At 40.8% G+C, this 22,143-nt stretch overlaps 3 protein-coding genes across 3 annotated transcripts; 1 reads left to right on the top strand and 2 right to left on the bottom strand.

Moving 5' to 3' along the window:
• Window positions 1–1,560: 1,560 nt before the first annotated feature.
• Window positions 1,561–12,966, bottom strand: tom1l2b (target of myb1 like 2 membrane trafficking protein b). Its single transcript, XM_079577527.1, has 15 exons — window positions 12,841–12,966; window positions 12,395–12,479; window positions 11,475–11,553; window positions 11,206–11,355; window positions 10,310–10,444; window positions 10,084–10,233; window positions 9,337–9,453; window positions 9,115–9,248; window positions 8,990–9,041; window positions 6,508–6,622; window positions 5,113–5,245; window positions 4,905–4,968; window positions 4,176–4,235; window positions 2,507–2,543; window positions 1,561–2,427 (listed from the first exon to the last, which is right to left on the bottom strand). The coding sequence occupies exons 1-15, from the start codon at window positions 12,890–12,892 to the stop codon at window positions 2,261–2,263; spliced, it is 1,530 nt and encodes a 509-aa protein (XP_079433653.1). The 5' UTR covers window positions 12,893–12,966; the 3' UTR covers window positions 1,561–2,260.
• A 324-nt stretch (window positions 12,967–13,290) lies between these two features.
• Window positions 13,291–15,780, bottom strand: atpaf2 (ATP synthase mitochondrial F1 complex assembly factor 2). Its single transcript, XM_079577628.1, has 8 exons — window positions 15,470–15,780; window positions 15,337–15,381; window positions 15,098–15,246; window positions 14,911–15,008; window positions 14,749–14,829; window positions 14,556–14,668; window positions 13,913–14,028; window positions 13,291–13,827 (listed from the first exon to the last, which is right to left on the bottom strand). The coding sequence occupies exons 1-8, from the start codon at window positions 15,579–15,581 to the stop codon at window positions 13,690–13,692; spliced, it is 852 nt and encodes a 283-aa protein (XP_079433754.1). The 5' UTR covers window positions 15,582–15,780; the 3' UTR covers window positions 13,291–13,689.
• A 208-nt stretch (window positions 15,781–15,988) lies between these two features.
• On the top strand, window positions 15,989–20,681 carry LOC306978913 (glucose-induced degradation protein 4 homolog). Its single transcript, XM_079577629.1, has 6 exons — window positions 15,989–16,352; window positions 16,732–16,791; window positions 16,965–17,072; window positions 17,153–17,254; window positions 17,330–17,460; window positions 19,435–20,681. Exons 1-6 carry the CDS (start codon window positions 16,161–16,163, stop codon window positions 19,496–19,498), a joined length of 657 nt encoding a protein of 218 aa, XP_079433755.1. The 5' UTR covers window positions 15,989–16,160; the 3' UTR covers window positions 19,499–20,681.
• The last annotated feature ends 1,462 nt before the right edge of the window (window positions 20,682–22,143 follow it).

Below are 22,143 nucleotides of genomic sequence, written 5' to 3'. Positions count from 1 at the left end.
AGATTTCTCTTGTGCAATGCAGATGCTTTAAAAAAAAAAAAAAAAGTTTGTTTCATTGGTAGCGCCTATGGCTATGTGAACCTAAAATAATCTCTCCATGTAAGTAAGATCGTTGGTGCTACTTCTTACCGCACCCAATTCCCTTAAAATCAGTATAACTATTTTTTTTTTCTTCCCTCTTTTACTGGAGGAGACATATCGAAACCAACAGGAACACCCACAAAAGCCATAACAAAGAAACTACATAAGCCAGCAGCAACGTATAAAAAGAAAAACACTACGACGTACGACTATTCTCGCTCTTCCCTTTACATATTTTTTTCTTGTTTGTTTGTACAATAAAAGATTCAAAATACTGAAAAAGCACAGAATAAATTATCTCTGTATATTTTTCTCTATAATTTCTCAGTAATTACAACCGATGTAGCGGATTTACAGTACAGGAAAAGGTAGGTGTCAAAAGTGCACTCTTGTTTTAAGCTAGTAGTGATTGTTTTGTTATTGTTAGGAGTAAATGCCTTATTTGTAGTGCTACGACTGCGGCAAGCTCATTTTCTGAAAACAAATGTCATGTTCGGAAAAGGTCGCGCCTTCCAAAGATGTCAGCATAGGGAAATAAGAATTATGTGCAAAGGGCTTTTTCTTTTTTTTTTTTCCATGTGAGACTTAAGAGGGTTTTCGTTATATCCGGGGATAAAGTGTGGGTTAAAAGCAGCTTTTTATATACAACCCAACTCCTGGTTTCTCATACAAAACGTTTCCCTTCAGCAGCAAAATTTGGTCCTCCAAAAAAAAAAAAAAAAAATTATAATAATAATAATAGCAACCATTTGAGAGCAACAAAACACTTTTCTGTAAATCAAGATTAAATTCAGCACTGGAACTGTGATTTCCCAACACAAAATGAAGAGCCGATAATGTAATGTCAGCCAACGGCATACTGGTTTTGAATTTAACCTCTTCACCCCCGCCTTAACCGAGTGCGTTTCCTCCAGTTTGGCTTTACCCAAATCTAAAAGCTTCTGGTCTGGAGCTTAAATGAGGCGTAACTGTACAGGTCACGGGTAACGCCTAATTTGAAAGCTCAGACCTCCAAAACTGATAGTGTTGTCATCGCCTTTTTCACGTCCTTTTTCCATCTACATTTTTTTTGCCACTTTTTGGTCACATTATTGTTGATCTTTTGTGGCTTTTTATCCCCAAGAAGCTTTAGATTTGGGTAAAACTAAACTGGGGAAAATGTGCTCGGTTCAGGTGGGGATTAATAAGGTTAAATACAAGTCAATAACATAATCAAAAAGTTGAGCCAAAAGTTGATAAATGCTTTCACAATTAAATTATCAAATTGTATTAAATATTAACGTCTTATTTTGTCATCTCAATCTATAGCTTCTGTCCGTCTTCTTGGTATAGCTGACAGCGAGGGGTGAAATGATATGAATGAATCCCCACCACTCACACAAAACGCACTCTCATAAACGGCACTGACGTTTATGACGATTTGACTCAATAATTTGATATTATATTATTGCCATATTGCCATATTATTGCCTTATTGCATTATCGGCTCCTAGACACTTGCTAATCGAATCTCAACACAATCTCAATAAATTACTGCAGCTCGATTGTACGACTTAAGCTTTCAATCAAAATGAAGCAATACATTCCCTTCTTTAACTGGTTTTGAACTGATAAATGCTCCCTTTCGCTGTGAGGTACATCCCATTATCGTCAAAGCAGCCGGAACCTCAGCCTGCGTTCCCAAAAAAATCTACACAACTCTTTCATATGCAGCTTAAATATACATATAACTCATATACTCGACATATTTTGCCATTTACAGATGTACAATAATAATAATGATAATAATAATAATAATAAGGGACTGGTGTTGAACACAAAGAGTCTATGGGTGGGACTGAACCGCCATTTTGTGTCGGATGCTGCTGATGCATGCTCGGGCGATGAAGAAATAAATCTTTCGGGGTTTTGTTTTTTTTAAAGAAAACTCTACTCTTTCTTGACTAAGGATTAGCTGCAACATGAAGCTCCGCAGTCCGCGCCAGGCCCGGGCCCGACTCCGCGCACACAGGCACGCGCACACTGCTCAACTTCCTCACTGTCTGACACTAAATCGTCCAGCTTTCGGACTTTGGAATACAGTGCTAAAGGGAGGAGGCGGGTGTGGTTTATTTTTAGCGCCAGGTCGGATGATGCTGCTCAGCTGGTCGGGGTCGTAGGGTCAGAGGTGAGAAAAGGTCTACATGGCGAACAGCGCGTCTTCCGGTTTCTTGCGGCTCGGGGTGCCCTGTTGTTGTTGTTGTTGTTGTTGTGGTGGTGGTGCGCCTGGGTCTCCAGTAGGGGGCGACGGTAGTCCAGGGGCCATCTCTGCGGCTTTGGCTCTCTCCTCCAAGAACTTGTCGAACTCTGGGAAAGGGGAAATCAATAAGAGGGTTATCTCGTGCGATGCAAGATAAGAAAATGATTATTTTACGATGCGCTTTACCTTCACTTGTCACACCCTCTTCACCATCATCCCCTTTCTATTAGAAAAAGACAGAGGGTCAAGAGTTTGTTCTGGCTAAATAAACAAGAATCCCCCTGATTATTGCGGACATTTCATTACATTGCAAATTGTGCAGTAGAGCTGAACAAACTTCTTGAATTAGTTTAGATGCTCGTTTCAGATTTCTTGAATATTAATGCCTCTGAAAGTGTTTATGAAGTTAAATTAAAAGAAATGCATATATTCTGTAAAATGCTGCTACCCGAATTGACAACGCGAAAAATGTTGACCAGCAAACTTAACTTTGTTCCAACGGAGGCCTGGCACAGCTATAGCACTTTACTGAAGCTGCGCTGGCCAATACATTTTGCAGAACTTGATATCCAGCCGAAAAGCCTTTTAGAGCCAATAAACAAACACCGCAGGCAAGTTTACTTAGTCAAACTGAAAACTAGATTGGTTAGTTTTTCAGAGTCAGTCCAAAAGGCAACTACCAGCAGACACGCTTATCTGCGAACTCTCGACGGGGTTAAAACGTGGACAGGAAACAGTTGTTAGCCTAAGAAGTTAGCATCATGTTGCTATGTCATTATTCCAAGCACAGAGCCTATAGGCTCAAACTGTCTTAGGTAAGAAACTTTTCATAATCCACTACACCCTCAATAACAAACATTATGGTATGATATTATCTATCATTAACCTCTTACCCACGGCCTTGACTTAACCCAAATCTAAAAGCTTCTTGAAAAAAGCGTCAAAATAGCAACAAAAAAACAAAATGAGGATGAAAAAGCTACAAATAAGTGAGGACATGGCGAGTAAAAAGATCCATTTAGGTCTGTTTTGTAGATCTTAGCTTTCAAATAATCCATAGGCTGTAAGATCCAATCAAGAAGCTTTTGAATTTGGGTAAAGCCGAACTACTACATTTTTTGGTCTCTAGAACAAAGGGACACTTCATAGGGCGGCGCGGTAGTGCAGTGGTTAGCGCTCGTGCTTCACAGCTAGAAGGTCCGGGTTCGAGTCCCACCAGGGACGGGGCCTTTCTGTGTGGAGCTTGCATGTTCTCCCCGTGCGTAGGTTTCCTCCGGGTACTCCGGTTTCCCCTACCACTAAAAACATGTACAATAGGCAAGGATGAATGTGAGTGTGTTTGAGAGTGCGCCTGGGGGACGATGGATGGAAATTAGCCCAAGGCTACAATCCGGTGTGGCTTGTTTACATGTATGAGACGCGAAAAATGTTTACATGTATGAGATGTATGTTCATTAACATGCACCGTCCCGACCAATAAATAAAATATACTTTCAGCCTTCATGAAGAAATGTGGATACCCTTGCGAGCTTAGTATCTAAGTATCAGTGGTATTAGATGGTTTTCAATAAATCGCAGGCTTATCTATTTATACACGAGACCCCATTTTCCATTGAATGATCATGTTAGATGCATGCATTCACACTCCTATGAAATGAAATCAGTACATGCTCTTTTTTTTTACAATGGGATAATATCACTCACTCCACAAAACACTCAAAACATTAGTCATTATTAATAAGACAAAACACAAATGATTGAATGTTAAAAGAAAATGATCGGTCCTGAATTAGAGATGAGTAAGAAAAAAATTAATCAGAAAATGGATGCAGAAATAAAAACGATGACGGCTCACCACATCCGTGCTCAGCCACTCCTCTATGTCATCCATGACAGAGGCTTGGCCCGCGACACCCTGCGGCGCAACATGAAGACCGCAAGGGTAGCCACAGGCAGGTAAAGCCAGAACAGAAAGAAAAAATGTTCCCCAAAAACAAAAAACAAACACAACACAACTTAAAAGCAGAAACTGAAAACAAAATCTATGCAAGACACAAATTAAAAATGTAAAGTTTTAACCTCTTAACCCCCACCGGAGCCGAGCACATTTTCTCCAGTTTGGCTTTAGACGAAAACAAGGATGAAGATGCAAAAAAGAGCAACAAAAACGTGACAAAAAAGTGACAAAAATGTGTGACAAGAGCGACAAAAACGTGACGAAAAAGTGACAAAAAAGTGTTACGAAAAAGAGCAACATAACAGTGACAAAAAGCGAGGAAAAAGATCCATTTGGATTAGTTTTGTAGGTCTTAACTTTCAAATGAAGTAAACTCAGGTAAAGCAGGGGTTAAGAGGATAAACACAGATACGGATGAGATTGTGAAGCAAGCAACAGCAAAACGGGGAAGGACTGTTTACTGCCCGTTTACTCTATGGACAGTGACATTGGCGGTTCACCTCACCTAAGTAAGAAGCAGCTTTCAATAATAGCAAAAGCTAGGGCAATAAAGAACTTTCTCAATGGCTACAAAAGCTATGAACAAGTCCAATTATACAAAAAAAAATGCTTGTGGCAAAGACTCACCGCTGCAGTGGGCTGTCGGACCTTCAGGGTTGGAGGAGCGCCCGAGTCGTCTGCTGCTGTCGTGCTACAACAGGAGGGGGGGGGGGGGAGAAAATGAAGTGTTGAGTAAATCTGGACAACCCTCAAGAGTATTGTGTGAAACTGTTAAGGACGCTGTAATGTCACACTGACTTTAAAAGAGAAGCAGAGAAACTAGAACAATGCGTACGTTTTGGGAGGTTCGGAGGCCGCCCCCCCGGTCCTGGTCTGTGCAAACACGTCGAAGTCGTCCTCCTGCGCTGGAGCTGGTTTAGGGGTGGACAGGGAGCTCAGGGTGCTGCTCACACTGTCGGCTCCCATGTCTGCGGGAAAGAATGGGAAGTGACTTTTTATAGGGGTTCAGACAATAAACGCAAATTACAAGGTCACTTTTTAAAGGGACTATACAGAGTTTAAAAATGTTAAAATTAAGTATTTTCCTCCCCCTACATGTTCCAACAATGTCCTAATGTGTAGAATGAGCCCAGACCTGCTCCACAACTGCTTCTATAATCCTGCACTGTCACTCAAAAAGGTGTTAATTCGGTCTTAAGTGCCTCATACACGAGCTTAAAGGGATATTTCAGGATTTCTGACATAGGGCCTCATTTCCTAGTTATCCAGAGTGTTGCTGATTTCTGGATATATTTTTTTTGTAATTCAAGCAGTTCTTATGTTTGAAGAGTTTTGTGGCGCTAGGCTAATGCAAGGCTAGCGCATTTCTATGGTATCAGAGAAATGCGCATTAAAAACAGTCTGACCCGCTCCACAGAGCACCTGAGGCAAATCACTTATAACGCCAGACTAACCATATAAATGTCTGTGTCGATAGAATAATTTTTGGAATATAACTGACCTTGCATCACATGAATGATCGCATTTTCAGGGACTATTTTCTAGCAGATCACTCCGCCGCTGCGTAGCTTATACAAACACGAAGCAGATGCTGCTCAAATACAAGTTATTTTAAATGCAAAATGGTTAAAATTATTCTATCGACACAGACATTTATATTAGTTACTTATTATTTAGTCTGGCGTTATAAGTGATTTGCCTCAGGTGCACTGTGGAGCGGTTCAGACTGTTTTTAATGCAGGCCAGTTGACATCGTAGAAATACGGCAGCCTTGCATTAGCCAAGCGCCACGAAACTCTTCAAACATAAGAGCTGCATGAATTACAAAATAAATATCACCAGGTACCAGCAACACTCTGGATAACTAGGAAATAAGGCCCTGTGTCAAAAATCCTGAAATATCCCTTTAATTCGGTCCAAAGAGCCTCAAGCACATATAGAGGGTGCAGTTACATGTATGACCTGAGGTGGCAGTAATGAGTATAAAATGGCTAACTTGCATCTAGCCCCTTTTAGCAAAATTCCCATTCATTTGACCATAGAAAAGGAGTTCAACCTCTTAACCGAGCACAGTTTGGCCTTACCAGAGTGTAAAATAGAGCCGAAAACAAAACAAAAAAGCTTAAAGAAAACGACAAAAGACAACACGGCAACAACCCAAGGAAAAAGATCTGTTTAAATCACATTTGTTTTTTTCTCTCCAATAAATCGATTTGATGCCGTTCCTTACCTAGTCCAGCCAGACGAGAGGCCAGTGTAGCCGGAGATGAGGGCAGGTTACTGACCACGGCTGGAGACCCTGGGCCCAGGTCGATCAGGTTGTCTTCTGTGGCTTCACTCAAGACCTGGAAGAAAGTAAAATGATATACGCACATGAAACACATTGCACACGGGCAAACAAGGGCAAAGAGACAAGCCCTCGGTACGAAAAGCGAAAGGGGAATGCTGGGTTAGACTGAAGCTTCGCAAAAGGTGTTACAAAACAAAAAACAAAACAAGAGCATGATCTTGTTCTTGAGGAAGGGAAATAAAAGCTTGTTTCTTATGGGGATGCTCAATAAAAATGCACAATGTTCTGAAAGTATTAATATCACTGTATTGAATTTCTGTGTTATTCTATTCACGTTTCTTAAATGATGAAGAATTGTCAGGAACATCCGCACCTCTACTAAATCCTTATCCAACTCCTAATGTCACTATGAAAGAAAATGGTATAAAAAAAGGACTTTCTGACGATCATCCTGCCCAAATGTTAAAACTACTTAACATCCCCTCAAGAAATTGCAACTACAGCAGAAAAGAAAAGGGATTTGGCGGGACCGACATATTTGTCATTGGTTTTTCGTGGTCAAAACATGTCATATGGGAGGAAAGGGGACGCTGGCGATGATGGAGCCCATATGAATACGCCATGTTTCGACGGTGACCGAGGGGGATGTTGCGGTCAGCTACATGGCCTGTGTACCGTTCATTCATACTTGCCTGTCTCAGCTAGCCAGGGACAGAACGGAAAAGAGCAGAGAGGGACAGACAGTGAGTACGGTTAGCATGCCTGTGCAGGAACAGAAGAAGGCAATGGCATGGTAACTATGGAACATTAACATGCTTCATTAGACAGAAAGCAGAGTCGGCCTCTCAGGACAGATGGAGACATGCTTAAGTGGGTATTCGGCAAACTAAAACGCTCAACTTTTGTAAACAGGAATATGAGTTCATACTCGTGTGTTTTAGGTTCATGCTCGAGCTCACAGTGGCTCACAGGCCGGTGTTTGTGTCGGCGCCAAGCCCAGACAATGGAGCTCAGGTTCTAGAAGTAGATTTTGCATTCAATTTTTCATTTATACACTGCCTGGCCAAAAAAAAAAAAAATGCAACCTGGGTGTAACAAACTGTTCTGATCTGTGGTTAACGCAGTTGATCAGGTCGAGATTCAGCAACACTATGAGCCCAAAGAATGAGATCAGCAGACGAACGGGACATCCTGAAAGACCAGGTTATTCCATCAATGGATTTCCTCTTCCTTGATGACACGGGCGTATTCCAAGATGACGATGCCAGGGTTCATCGGGCTCACATTGTGAAACAGTGGTTCAGGGAGCAGGAGATTTCATTTTCATACATGGATCGGCCACCGCAGAGTCCAAATTTAAACCCTTTGAGAATCTTTGGGATGTGCTGGAGGAGGCTTTGCACAGTGGTCACACTCTCGCTCATCATCAATAGCAGATCTTGGTGAAAAATGACTGCAACACTGGATCTTTTGATGTTGCAGACACTTATTGAAACAATGCCCAGAGGTGGGTTGAGTAGCCAAAACATTATGTTAATATAATGCTACTTTTATGTAATTTCACTCAAGTAGAAGTAACAAGTAGTAACCCAAACATTTACTCAAGAAAAAGTAAAAAAGTCCTTGGAGAAAATGTTACTGTGAGTAAATGAGAGACTGTTTGAGTGTAAAAGTCTGATTCATGTTTCAGATGTGACATAAATTATGAGAAATGAAACATGGAATAATGTGACATTTTTGTATGGTATTTCCTTCACAGCTTTAAAACTTACGAAAATAAATCATATGAAGAATTGTCAAAATACATCGATTTTATGCAAAATGTGTTTTGTCGATTAACTCAGTGTCACGAGTTACTATGTTTTTTACTCAAGAGTACAGATACCTGAGCATAATATTACTCAGGGAGAAGTAAAAAAAAAGCACTGTAGGAAAACCTTGAGTAAGTGTAACTGAGCGCTACCACCTCTGACAATGACACAGCAAATGTGTGCTGTAACAAAAGCTCAAGGCGCTCCAATGAAATATTAGGGCATCAGACCTTTTTTTGTTGGTCAGGCAGTGTTTGACTCTATAATGCGAAAGGTTGTTAGCCACCAGCGCATTAACAATGGTTTACGGTCAGTAGGACATTTACAGAATTCAAAGCAAAACATGTATTTGCATATTCATCTGATGTCAAGATATATTACTCTAACCATTAAAACACCACAGATCAAAACAAAGCTAATTATATTAACGCTTCTGTTTCCTTTAAGCATGTAAACAATGAAAGCCATGGGACACACAGCAGCACTCGTGGCAGTTGTGTCATTAGCAGTTTACGCTAGTGCAATGGGAGCTGTGACATGGAGCACACAGGCGCTAGTCCCACGATTCAAACCGCTAAATTCATGTCCAGAGGCAACGGCTGCTGACTCACCCCATTGTTGACGCTCTGAGCTGTGGACCTCCCAGACCTGAACCTCTCATACCTGCACAAACCAAAACAAAACAGGCACTGATTCAGTATTGAGACGAAGCAGGTGCACGTGTCGTGGTTCAGACCTTTCGTAGCGCAGGAAGATGTTGTTGAGGTCGTCGTTCACGTGCAGGAGCTCCTCGGTGACCGACTCGTTGGAGACACAAGAGATGAGCTCCACTATTCTCTGCTGCATCGCTCGGCAAGTCCGGTTCAACTCCTACAAGTGAGAAAAGGCGAGGTTTTAGAATCACAAAGGGCAAAAATAAATAGATGAATTAAGATGGTGAGAAAGAGGTAGAGCTCGCCTGTAGTAACTCGTAGTCCGACGCGTCTTCCTGCCCGGGGACCATCTCGGTCAGCATTTCGGACATCACTTTAGTGTTCCCACGCACAATGTCCAGTTCACTGCGCAGCCTGCAGATCTGAAAAACATTGGAGATTTTTAAATGTTAAGTTTCTTGGTCATAAACTTAACTAAAACTAACTAAATATGTAGGTATACAAATATAAAGAAGAGCAATACTGTGTATATATAAGATGTGCGAGACGTCGGGATTAACATTGTGGAACGTGAGACTTTATTTTGGACATAAATAATAAATAAATTCTTATCCAGGGCTGAAAAAATATTAAAGTTTTGCTGTTAGACTTACAATTATGTTTTAAAGATCCAAGATTTAATTCAACTTGCACATTTTAGACACATGAACCACATAACAAAAACAGGAATTGTTGCATTTGACAGTACGTTTGTAGAGGTCTAAACTACAAGGTTAGCAGCCCAAAATATGAAGGGAGAAGGGAATATTTTGTTCCTTGAAAAGGATTTCATACTGCCTAAACTGCAGCCTTTGTGACTTGCAAATTGCAACCATTAAAATTGCAATTCTGAATTGATTATGATTAACTGCCGGACCATGCACTGCATTGCCCTTGTCTAATTATGTCCATGCCAGTAACCAAAGAAACGGTGAAAAGAATCAATTTTATGATACAATTAATTCAACTTTTTTTCTGTAAAAATGTGCCTCGTGTACTGGGTGGAAGGGAACCTGTTCCTGTGTGGGGTTGATGTTTCCAGCTGCCTGGACGTCTGGGACCTGAGCGGTGTCGTAGGCTGGTGGGACAGTGTGTGCTGGTGTGGGCTGGGTGACTGTGCTGTACTTCGGAAGAGTGGAGTCGCCCTCTGGAGCTGAAGCCAGCTAAAATCAAGAAAACAAACTAGCTCAAAATATGTTCATAACATTGAGTCGGTCTCTCATTAGTAAGCAGTTATACCCTCTGAGGTGTGTGAATGGGGGACAGTGTCTCCAGCTCAGAGTTTGGAAACTCGATGCCTTTCCTCTTCATCTCCTCATAAATCTGCACCACACCTGTGAGGTCAGGGCTGCTCCTGAACGCATCGGCCCAGGCCTGGTCAACAAAGAGTTAAACAAGAGGTTGCATCAGCACAATCAGCAGCATTAAGGGAGGGCTGCACTGTAAATAGAGAGTATGTCAGCGTGTTGTAAAAGAGGCTTGGTTTGTGATCACTTCTTTGAACAATGTGAAGCCACAAACCACAAAGCTTTTGTAAAAGCTTTTGGGGTTAAAAAGACTCAGTACAAAAGAAAATCAAATCTATTTTTGTCACACTATTGTCACACTTTGAAAAGACTGAAGGCTTCAATCAGGATTTAGTGCTTTCGTAACCCGTTTCTTCGCCATGTTGCTTCAAACATGTAGAATAATGTACATCAGTGCTTTTGTCATTTGAATGGCAGGCAGAGCAAGAAGACCTGTTTTCATAAACAGGTCCCGTACGGTTTCCTCAAGTGACCTTCCCATCACAAACAAGAAACAACTAAGTGTGTATCTTCTCTCCTCCCTCTGAGCTGCTCCCCCCACCTGAGTCACAACATTTCCCTGGTGGAAACAGGATCAGTCCACATGAGAGCGCCGAGTGGTTACCTGAGCCCTGGCAGGTAACCGGAGCTACTGCCCTTCACCTGGGGCTCTACCTGGTGACAACAGCGCACCTCATGGACGGCTGCACCACCACAGACTGTACTGAAACAAGCACCTCCACTGCAGACATGTCTTATTCCAGCTTTTACTCTCACGTCAACGGTGTTTGTGTCACTCTTACATAAAGAAGAATGCTGCAATCGTATCTGTGATTTTACTGCCGTTACCTGAATCAGGGCAAGAACTTTATCTTGGACTATTGTGGGTGGATTGTTCTTGGGAGAGATAATCTTGACGAGCACACCGTCAATAAAATCCCGGCTTGTGACCAGTGCGTGGAAACGATGGCCGCAGTTCTTTACACAGGTCTCCAAAACCTGAGAATAGAAACATAAGACTACTAGAGATGTTGGAAGTTGTTCATCTTGCTTGGAATGAAACAGGCATTACTTTAGCATGGCTCACAAAAAAAAAAAAAAAAAACATTCAGCCTTACCGTTAAAGTCAACATAACTTCTCTGTAGTTCTTGTTTCCATTTAGCCTTTTTTTCACTGCTTTAATAGCATCCTTTGGTCTGCACACATTCAAAAATAAAAGAAGGATCTTTAATAATAACAACAGCACAAAACTAACTTCCGGAATAGTATAAGATACAGTGCATGTGACATTCAGTCCAAATTATTGAAAAGGAGGTCAGTATACAGAGTGGTGTGGTTAAAGATGACCAACAAAATCATACAGAATAGGGTTGTACAATATATCACCAATTATTGTTATTGCTGACACAACACAATAGCCATATTATAATTGCTTTCTCATATATTTCAGCCGTATCAGATAATAAAATGCCAAAGCCCTGAAACAAAAACATCAAAGCCTGGCGAGATGTTGTCTGACTTAAAAGCAAGGCCAGTGGCTGATATTTCAGTGGACAGGACGTTGGGGCTTGTTGTAACTAAACAATTATTAACCCGCTTGTGTGAGGGTGAATCGTGTTGGGCGCTTTCCACATCAAGAGCTCTGAATCCACTCCTGAATAAACCTGTGAATCAAAGCCAGAGCTCAAGTCTGGCTCAATTTAAAGCAGTGTGATGAAAAGTGCTGAGCCAGGCATGCCATAATTCGTGACAGACATTACAACTTTATAAATCAAACACAGGCTGAACTTCAGGAGGAGCTTAAACACACAGGGCAAGGTTACAAGCAGAGATAAGAAACAGGGCCTTGCATATGTAAACCAGCTTTGCACAACCTCAGACAGCCACGCCTTGTCCCTTTAGAAGCAAAAAGGTCACGACATGAATGAATCATATGTCAATATGACAGAAGAAACTGCTCCCTGTGTGGGTACAAAAGGGTTAATGAATTACACGCGGAAATTGGCAGGGGGTTTTCATTGTACATGCACCACTCACCCGTCCTCTGTTTCGTTTATAATGTCACATATCTCCATGTTAAGGGTCCAGTCTTCGCTTTGCAGGGAGCCATCTGTAGCCCTCTCTGTAAGACATGTTTATTTTGAAGGAGATTAGGTTTTAAAATGGATTGACTAAAGACAAGCCGCTAAAATAATAAGTCAGTGACTTGTGGCAACGCGATCTGACAACATGGGAGAGGGGACATTGAAAATACGGTTGGTTGTGAAAGTTGAAGGGTTATTAAGTGCGGTTTCATTTAAAATAGATGTAAAAAATATATGGATGCTGTTAAGCTAGCGAGATGACAGGAATAACGCAGCTAGCGGCTAGGTGGCTAGCATGGACGTAACTGAGCGGCGCGAGCAGGAAGCAATGGCTACAATTTGCATGGCATTTGCGTCGATCAACCCACACCGCCACGCGTCAAAGAACCAGCTACATACCGATACAATGTCCTGCCGGAGTACTGAAAGGATTCCCCAAAAGGAACTCCATCTTGCTCGACAACAAACAAGTCAGTCCATGGGATGAAGATGATACATGAGGAAACGCTCTGTCATGTCCCGCCCACCGCGTCACGTCATTGGTTAGAATCATCGGTTCTAGACACCGATTGGATCACCGCGCCATCCACCATAAAAAAGTGTAGGGATTGTAAATAAAAGCAGGCAAAGGTTGCGTCAATAAAAGTCCACCGTTTATGACTGATGCCCTAATTTTAGATACGCAGTAAGTTCACTTCCTGATGAGCGCATAGCAACTAATAGTACCTGAATAATAGAGGTTAAGGTTTTCCGTTAGCCAATGCTGCATTATGTGGATAGTCACCTTGGAAGATGATAAAAATGGCAGACAACTCTTTTTTTTATTATAATTTATTATCATTTGACAGCTTTACCAGAAACAACATGAAACTATAAAGTGAAATACTGAAACTATAAACAAACTTTTACTTCATTATGACAAGAACTTTTGAGCCTGTCCCATGTTACTGTTTACCCACTGTACATCCGTTTAGTATGAAACGTGCTCATTCTAGCACATTCTAGCACAAAACAACATGAGTCATTCCCTGGGAACCCATGCACGTGGTCATGTCACAGACGACTGAGAACTGACTGCAGGCTCAGTCTAGTGTCATATTTGGCATCTGCCACATATCAACACTGCGGGACAAATGGTCAGAGTGAAATGACTGTGCAACAGAGCATCTGTCTGTGAGCGACAGTGAATAAACATGTTTGGGTCTGGCCAGTCTGGAGGTTGATAAGTCCAGAATCCGGTCACTTGCTTTAATCTTGTAAAAGTTTGCGCTTTATAGATGACGTCTCAGAAGACAGTTGTACAAACAGGGCTCCAGCTGCAGTTCTTGCTCTCAGTTCATACATGTCATAATCATGAGCCCACTCTACATTCCCCCATTGACGAATCTGGAAATAGAAAATGTAAAATACATATAAATATAAATAACAATATCTTATTATAATGTACTGAAGTCAGGGGGATAATTTATACCTGATATTCCTCCTCTAGTCTTGAGAGCAGGACTGCTTTTTCTACAGACACGTGTCTGTCAATCGTAGCCAGAGCAAGCACAACAGATTTAAGCTGATTGACCACAAACTCCAGCCCTGCATTTTCAATGAGAAACAAAAAAGAAATTACTGCATGCTCAGACATGCTCTTTTACAAATGTGCCATATAAGTCAGGGGAAATAGAGGACGCAAATTCTGTTCATTTTACATTTAACATTGACATTTGCATTAATCATATTTAGCACTCAACCATTTTTGTCAAACAGAATTTGGCATTGAACAGCAGAAAGAGGACTGGCTGGCAACATGGATTAGTGAATGCAGCCAAAAAAGTCTGAGGTACTCTGTGGTAGCAAAATATAAAAGTCCTAGATTCAGGCATGGACAGATCTAAAAATGCCAATGCGTTTCAACACTAGCGTGTCTTCATCAGGGCAATTTTGTGTAGATGCCTCTGGGACCAGTAGCAGCGCTCACTTTTTCAATTTTCATAATTTTACATTATTCCATTCGATACATAAATGTATGTCCTCTGAAATCTTATACCATTACAAGGACGGCTCTTATACAAACCATAATTATGTCCACTGATCCTTTATTTATTTATTCATTTCCTTTTTACCTGTCAGCGACCAATGGTTGTAAGATTTGAGGTGTTGTTTTAAAGTATCTTTGGTTGCTTCAGGAATCTCAGGGCCCAAAATATTTGATGATGACCCAATAGTGACATTATATCTGCAAAAAAAAGGCATACGAATGTTAGTTTTAAATGCACTTATATCTGCTTGAAGGAACTGTACAACAGGTGCATATACCTGCTCTCAATCCATTGTAAAACAGGGTCCCACTCATTCATCTGAAGATCTACTAAACCATAAGGTTCCTCTACTCTGTAACTGCAAGAAGAGCAAAGTCATTACGACTTCAAATAATATTACAATCTTTCCAGAAACAAAACTGTTTAAAATACACATTACCATATTGTGTCAGTCTCGAGATACTTAAGGGCAGCACTGATCATTTGGTCCTCATCACGTAGTGTGGGATTGTCTAAGGCTGTGTTGCATAGTGTGGTCTATAAATGTAAAACATAATTTTGATTTTGTGTTATTTCACACACACAATCTACTGGCAACTAATGGTTAAAACAGATGATGATCTCACCAGATGCATGGTGTAGAACTTGAGTAGGTCTTGTTGAGCATCCCACTCTGTTGCTACGGCGATGGCCAATGCTTCATTTGGTACCATGAACAACTTTCCTCCGGGAGTTTTCAGCTTTTTTTTGTCCAAATTAATCTCATAAAGACCACCTGCACATGAGGATTACAACATTGTAACAATGCACTAAAAGGCACTGGATTATACTTTTCAACAATGTAAAACGTATCTTTTCCACTTACCATCACACTGTGATATGCTGACAGTTTTATAAAACCGTTTTCTGTCTGGATAAAGGGGAGAAGAAAAAAAACACTGATGTCCACAATTACAAAACGCTGCCATATGATTTTGTGCTGGAAGACAATATCTTACCTAGAGCTGTAGAGTATTTGACAGAAGAGCGTAGCTGCCTGGTTGGAAGCCTTTTACTGTGAAACAGAGCATTTCTAAATCCAGTGTTAAACAATAGTATATTCCGTAACATTGTGGAAGGAAGGAAGGAAGCTAGCCTAGTGAGCCACAAAGTGTTCCACCCTGTGAAACTAAACTGATGCTGCGTTCACAAGAGGTTGCATTATAAACACATAAATGATACCGCTGTTATTCACTCCTTTCTGAGGTGTTATCTGTTATGCTTTTGCTGTATCTCCGTAGTTCAAAATCACGCGTGTTGACCTTCCTTACTTGACAGAAACGTTTTAGCAACATTATTGGAAATGTAGTTTTTCGCCGCATTAACGCTGCACAAAATGACACGATAAAACTACACTTAAAATATCACCAAAACATTTCCGCAAAATAAACCAATCATCGCTCAGGATAGTGAACCGTCAGCTCCATTGCCCAATCAGAAGGGCGGATGCTCGGTCCACACGCCGCGTCGTACTCTACTTACTTTTCTGGGAGGTTGGTGACTGGTAAACTAAACAGTGGCGAAATCACGCTGATTTTGGATGTCGTTGGGTCCCATTTGTGATTTCTACCTTTGTGTAGACGCCCACGGAGCTAGAGGTTCACACGGCCATTGACTGCGGTCGGTGCCCGAACAGCGAAAGCGGGAGCCATGCCTGTCCCCGCTGGATACCTGAGCGAGTCCCCCGCTGCGGCCTTCGTATCCTCGGCCTCGCTTATCCCACCGCCCCCGATCAACACGCAGCAGCCCGGGGTGGTCACGTCGCTGCTTTACAGTGGATCCAAGTTCAGGGGGCACCAAAAGAGCAAAGGAAACTCGTACGACGTGGAAGTAGTTTTACAGGTAAACCAGTGAAGCTATGGTTTTATTATTGAATCGAGCTGTCAGTGGCGTTTGGCGATCTGTCAAACAGCGGCGGCTGATTGACAGCTGGAAAATCAATGAGCGCTGGCCTGTGCTAGCCACGATTGTAGCCCTGTTTACCATCAACAAATAGCTCCGCTGGAACTCCGAAATGACTGGTTTTACTGCACTGGGCAAAAACGTGGGGAAATGCACGCCATATTTTAATGGCAAACCTGTCTCTGCGTTCACTACATGGACGCAGCAAAATTGCACAGCCCAAACGGACATTTGTTTAACACGTCAAAAATAATATTAGCACTATGAATAATACGTGTAGATATGTTAACAACACTGTGTTCATGTTGTTCACGTGCAGCATGTGACCATGGAAGACTCGTACTTATGTGGATACCTAAAGATCAAGGGCCTGACAGAGGTGAGAGGACTGATACTTTATTACCCCAAACATGAATTATTCAGGGCAGGCTGTATCTGCCCATTACATACTGTACTTCAGTCCATTTCGAGAGGATGGAACATCTGTGTGAACCGTCTTAACTCGTGTATACATATCGTATTTCCATTGAATACTTAACACTGTTTTTATAGGAATACCCCACTTTGACCACATTCTTCGCTGGGGAAATCATCAGCAGAAAGCGTCCGTTCCTCACACGGAAATGGGATGCTGATGAAGACGTTGATCGAAAGCACTGGGTTAGAAGAGCAGTCTACTCTACAATCATCTTTGTTGATTTATTTACATTCCTGTGGCCTGATTTTCTTCTTGTATTTAGGGCAAGTTCCAAGCGTTCTACCAGTATGCAAAGACATTCAACTCGGACGATTTCGACTACGAGGATCTGAAAAACTCTGACTATATTTTTATGCGGTGGAAGGTAGACTTTTCTAAATACAAGTACTGTCTGTTTGCTCAGAACTGTCCCAAACGTATTTCCTTTCTCTCTGTTCAGGAGCAGTTTCTCGTGCCTGACCACACAATTAAGGACATCAGCGGAGCTTCGTTTGCTGGTTTCTACTACATCTGCTTTCAGAAATCTACAGCAACAATTGAGGGCTATTATTATCACAGGAGCTCTGAATGGTAATATATGAGCGTATTTGTAACCTTAGGTGTCCCAACCCCACTAACTGCCAGTGTCGGGGAGAATACTTTGAAATTGTATTTATTTACAGAATACTCAATACTCGCCTTAAAATGTATTTAGTAACAACTTTAATTTGCATAATATTAAGACATAAAAGCGGCATATGATTACGAAGATGAAAAAAAGCACTTTACAAACGCCCAGCCCAGAAAGACAAAGCTAAACCTTTCCCCGTTTGTTTTGATCTTTTCTTTCTTGTTAATGTTACGATTATGAAACTGAAATTTAATGATTGGGTACCGTGCTGTATTCCTTTGATATCTAGAAAGTAACTGTATTCTGAATAGCCTCAAATGAAAGTGAGTACCTGAATTCAGTCACCCAAAATGAGTATTCTCAATACATGTATTCAGTTACTACCCAACACTACTGCCAAATGAACGATCCAGGAACCATTTCAAGTCAGGCAAGGGTGTAGTTAGACCTTGTTTTAATAATTGTATGATTTTAGACACGCTATAGCGATTGCAAAACTGGTCAAGTGTTTCAGTGGCTAATCTTAAGTATAAGGAGGAAACATTCAGCACAAAATTCTGCACATTGAATTTAGTTATTTATTTTTTAGCACCTAAGATAAGATAAGACAATCCTTTATCGATCTTTATTGAATGGAGATATTCACATGTTGCATTCGGCATTCAATAAGATCAGTCAGGATGTGCAAAATAGACCGGGAATGTGCAAACAGTTCAATAGTAAAAAAAAATAAGTATGTTATGTACCACATGTACAACTCATAAAATTCAAGTCCCATTGCAAAAATATATGTTAATATCAAGACGAGCATGGTATCTTTCCAAAAGGGCCTTGTCCAGGTCATTGTTGTTGAGTCAAAACACAACAGACTTACACAGTCCACTGAGAAGAGCTTAGTCCAGCTTGATATTCAAAGAGTGTATTATGGCAACTTGACTTTCTACTGCATTATATGGGAATGAAAGTAGTTTGTAATCATTGCAATGGGCTATATGCACAATGACCATACGTGATTTCCGCCTGGACAGTAGCATCGGTGCTGTACTTCCTGTCCCGTATCTTTTACATTAAAAATGAGCAGGGTCCCACGCATGAAGCCATAGTTGAAGATTTGGGAAAGGACAGCAAGTAAAAGCTAGGATGTGACTGGAGCAGGTTTAAAACATTACATGAGACGTAACGACTTCACTGGAGGAAACCAGTTTTTTGTCTTGAGGCTAACACGGCTAACACAAAATAAACCTTAAAACTAGTGCGAAGTTTTGAACAAGCCTCCGCAAAAAAGAATCGGCCTGTAACTTTACATTTTATATGATCATAATTTAACACTACTTAGCCTTTTTTTTTAACACGTAGCAGTGACTGTCCATCAGTAACTCGTTGTCCTTAAACATATCCTGAGCTAATTCTTCATTTGTTTAGGACCCTGCTCATTTTGAATGTAAAAGATACGGGACAGGAAGTACAGCACCGGTCTAACTGTCCAGGAAGAGATCATGTGGGGACATCTTGCATATAGCCCATTGTTAAAGGGGGTTAGATGCAAGTTGGCCATTTTATACTCACTACTGCCACCTCAGGTCATACTTGTAACTGCACCTTCTGTATTAAGCTTGTGCATGACGGCACTTGTGACCGAATTAACACCTTTTTGAGTGACAGTGCAGGATTTTAGAATAGATCTGAGCTCATTCTACACATTAGGACATGGCTGGAACATGTAGGGGGAGGAAAATACATCATTTTAACATTTAAAATCCATATTATAGACCCTTTAAGTTAAATGCCATCCTTTCACACTGTAAGTTTGACCCCAAAGTTGTAAAATATTACTTTTCAAATCCTGTACTTGTACAATCATAGCAACGTTCACTCCCTTTTATTTGCCTGCCGTAACACCGTATATTAACATGATCGGCTTATGCTCGTTGCAGGTACCAGTCCTTAAACCTCACCCACGTCCCCGAACACAGCGCGGCCATCTACGAGTTCCGGTGACCCCGGTGGACTGTGCCGAGCGTCTCCGCAGACGGACTTTTTGGACTCGCGACAGAGCGGGAGTGCGCGCAAAAAGCTGCCGGGAAAACCACGAAGAGAACGAGCATAACTGAGAATTTGGGCTTTGACGAAGTGCAAATCATCTCTAAAACGTGTTCTCACGCGACGCTTGGACACAGGCCGCGGTGGGACAGCGAATGTAAACGTGACTGAAATCGAAAAAGGGAACGTCGTAATCCTCGGAAAGACGGAATCAGCAGCGAAGACTGTGGGTGCGGTTCCTTTTTTAGTTATTCTTTTTTTTAATGCAACGCTTGGCAATTTATTTCAAGACACTTTATAAACTGGGATTCTCCCTTCGCTTGTTTGATAACACGCAACAAGGATTTGACTGAAGAATCCGCCCCCTGCGATCAACGTTCAAGTGTGGAAATGAAATGACGGTTTCTTGGTGCACGATCCACGTTTTTTCAGGTTTTTCAGATCGGAGCTTTAACTAGCCCCTAAGCTAGAACGACGACAGTATTTTTGTAAGAGCGGGTTCTGCCAAGACTTATTTGTCATTTGAGTTGAAAATAACGGACAGAGAGAGTGGCACTTTGAAAAGGCTGCATTGAACACCAACACGTATGTTATTTTTAATTGCTTGGGAGATTTTTTATGAATATCACACATGATTGCTGTGGATATTATAAGTTACATTTGCACAAAGAGGTTTTTAACATTTTACCCAGGATAAAGCTTGGACAGAATTTATGTGAAATACTAAAAAAAAAAAAGAAGAAGATGGGAATGATTCATTTTACCCTTTTATATCGTTTTAACTTAAACCCCCATCCTTCCATGTTCGTTCCTCAACTATGCAACACTTCCAAACTTCGCAGAGAGTAAATTCTATCCATAGAGTATATCCAAATCTATCAAGAATCATTTTAAAAGCAGGTATTTTTGTTAAACTGCCTATTCAAGATACTTCCCTGAATCATGCTCCCTTCCCATGTGACGGTGCCATGTTTTTAAAGTTTATCAGAGTTGTATTATACAATAGAAATGGAGTGCGAGTGCTTGAGATAAGAGATATATGGATGTGATTGCTGATGGGTGACTGTAAGGAATGGATTCCGAAATAAACAATCTCTCATCTGAAGAATCTCACTGTGGTGATTTGAAAATGACACTGATTTGTTTATCCTCTTGACAGCAGGCGTGACAAAGTAAAGGAAGTTCACGATAATAAAAGAATTGATTTTTAGGTGTTGTGTTTTTCATGCTTTTATTGGATATTTTGTTCACTATTTTGATGTGGGCAGAAGTATTAGTAAGATTTTTTTCATACATGCTGATTTATTTTCGTTTTTTTCTGTTCACTATATTTTACATTTGACACTAATACTTTTATTCTGTAATTCTGTAATATATTTATTTTTCTCGTAAATCTGTACAGGTTTTTTTTTTTTTTACTACTTCTTTCCACACTACAAACAACCCGTCGCTGCCCTCTAGTGGTCACTTGGCTTCAGAGCAGAAAACAATGCCTTCTAGTGGTTATAAAAATAAAGCATCCAAATATGTGAAAGGTCCTACACAGACAGGACCATCTTAATCAGGCTTTGTCAGGTATTTATTTTTTCCGTTTCTAACTTGAATCCAAGTATGTGCGGAGGACAAGGTGAAGAAGAGACAGGCCTGTTTTCTCAGCAGCCGACGCAAAACACCTGGCACAAAGAAAGTGAGTGCAGAAATGATCAGAATAAGTCCCACCTCTTGAAACTTTGATGTCCAGGATTATTCAAACCTGCTTGAATAAAATAAAATAAAATGAAAATATATCTGTAATGTATTTATTTATCTATTTGATAGGGACAACGCAAATTAATGAACATTTGCATTAAAAAAAACATAGGCAGATGACAGAAATACAGAAAATACAAACAAACAATGTAACAGAAATTTATAAGTACAAGAAATGTAAAAGAAGAGTCTGTTATTGGTCATGAGGCTGGGTGAGTTTGGTTTTAAAAATGTGGGACACTCCCTGACATCATTTACAGACACACACCCCTCACAGTCACGACTGAAATGCACAGATATGTTTACCATGAGAGAACAGCATTATAACAAGGGTAAAAGCTGAAACAAAACAAACAGCTGGGTCTGACACTACTAATCCATTATTGAAATAGTTGAAAACTATTTATTTCAGTATATCATTGTTTTCTGGTAAACACATCAGCAGAATTAGCTCCACTCTTATTGCTGCCAGATCCAACAAATCCATTTGGAAATAAACATAAAAAGACTCTGCCTCGATCCCAGCTCCTGTTCAGTGGCTGAACTCTGGAGGTTCTTAGCTTTCAAATAAGGGATGGCTTGTTCACAGAACCTGTGCTTGTGTTCACATGCAGCTTTGAGCAAATCCAAGTTCAGCTGTACTGACTTTTTAAAGCACTAAGAGCCTCCTACAAACAGTCATACTCCATCAACACGTCCTCACTTTAGCTTTATGTGGAAACAAGTAAGAAATAAAACTATTTTCACAGCAAAGCGATAAACTGATTAATTGTAAAAATAATCTAAAGATTGATCGATTACCGAAATTCCAACTCTACAAACAACATTTGATGACTACAAGCTAAACAGCACAT

Source organism: Gobius niger (genome assembly GCF_951799975.1).
Source record: "Gobius niger genome assembly, chromosome: 19".
NCBI lineage: Eukaryota > Metazoa > Chordata > Actinopteri > Gobiiformes > Gobiidae > Gobius > Gobius niger.
Note: the sequence above shows the minus strand (reverse complement) of the source record. Positions and strands in the feature narration are given on the sequence as shown.

Excerpts from the sequence above, each read along its gene's own strand:
- tom1l2b (XM_079577527.1), bottom strand. The coding sequence starts at position 12,892 with ATGGAGTTCCTTTTGGGGAATCCTTTCAGTACTCCGGCAGGACATTGT. Across the intron at positions 9,042-9,114 it reads ATCTTCCTGCGCTACGAAAG|GTATGAGAGGTTCAGGTCTG; the intron begins GTCTGAACCACG and ends TGGTTTGTGCAG. Across the intron at positions 4,236-4,904 it reads TCCGACAGCCCACTGCAGCG|GGTGTCGCGGGCCAAGCCTC; the intron begins GTGAGTCTTTGC and ends GTTGCGCCGCAG.
- atpaf2 (XM_079577628.1), bottom strand. The coding sequence starts at position 15,581 with ATGTTACGGAATATACTATTGTTTAACACTGGATTTAGAAATGCTCTG. Across the intron at positions 15,247-15,336 it reads CAGCATATCACAGTGTGATG|GTGGTCTTTATGAGATTAAT; the intron begins GTAAGTGGAAAA and ends CCTCATGTGCAG. Across the intron at positions 14,669-14,748 it reads TTACAATGGATTGAGAGCAG|ATATAATGTCACTATTGGGT; the intron begins GTATATGCACCT and ends TTTTTTTTGCAG.
- LOC306978913 (XM_079577629.1), top strand. The coding sequence starts at position 16,161 with ATGCCTGTCCCCGCTGGATACCTGAGCGAGTCCCCCGCTGCGGCCTTC. Across the intron at positions 16,353-16,731 it reads ACGTGGAAGTAGTTTTACAG|CATGTGACCATGGAAGACTC; the intron begins GTAAACCAGTGA and ends GTTCACGTGCAG. Across the intron at positions 17,255-17,329 it reads ATATTTTTATGCGGTGGAAG|GAGCAGTTTCTCGTGCCTGA; the intron begins GTAGACTTTTCT and ends CTCTCTGTTCAG.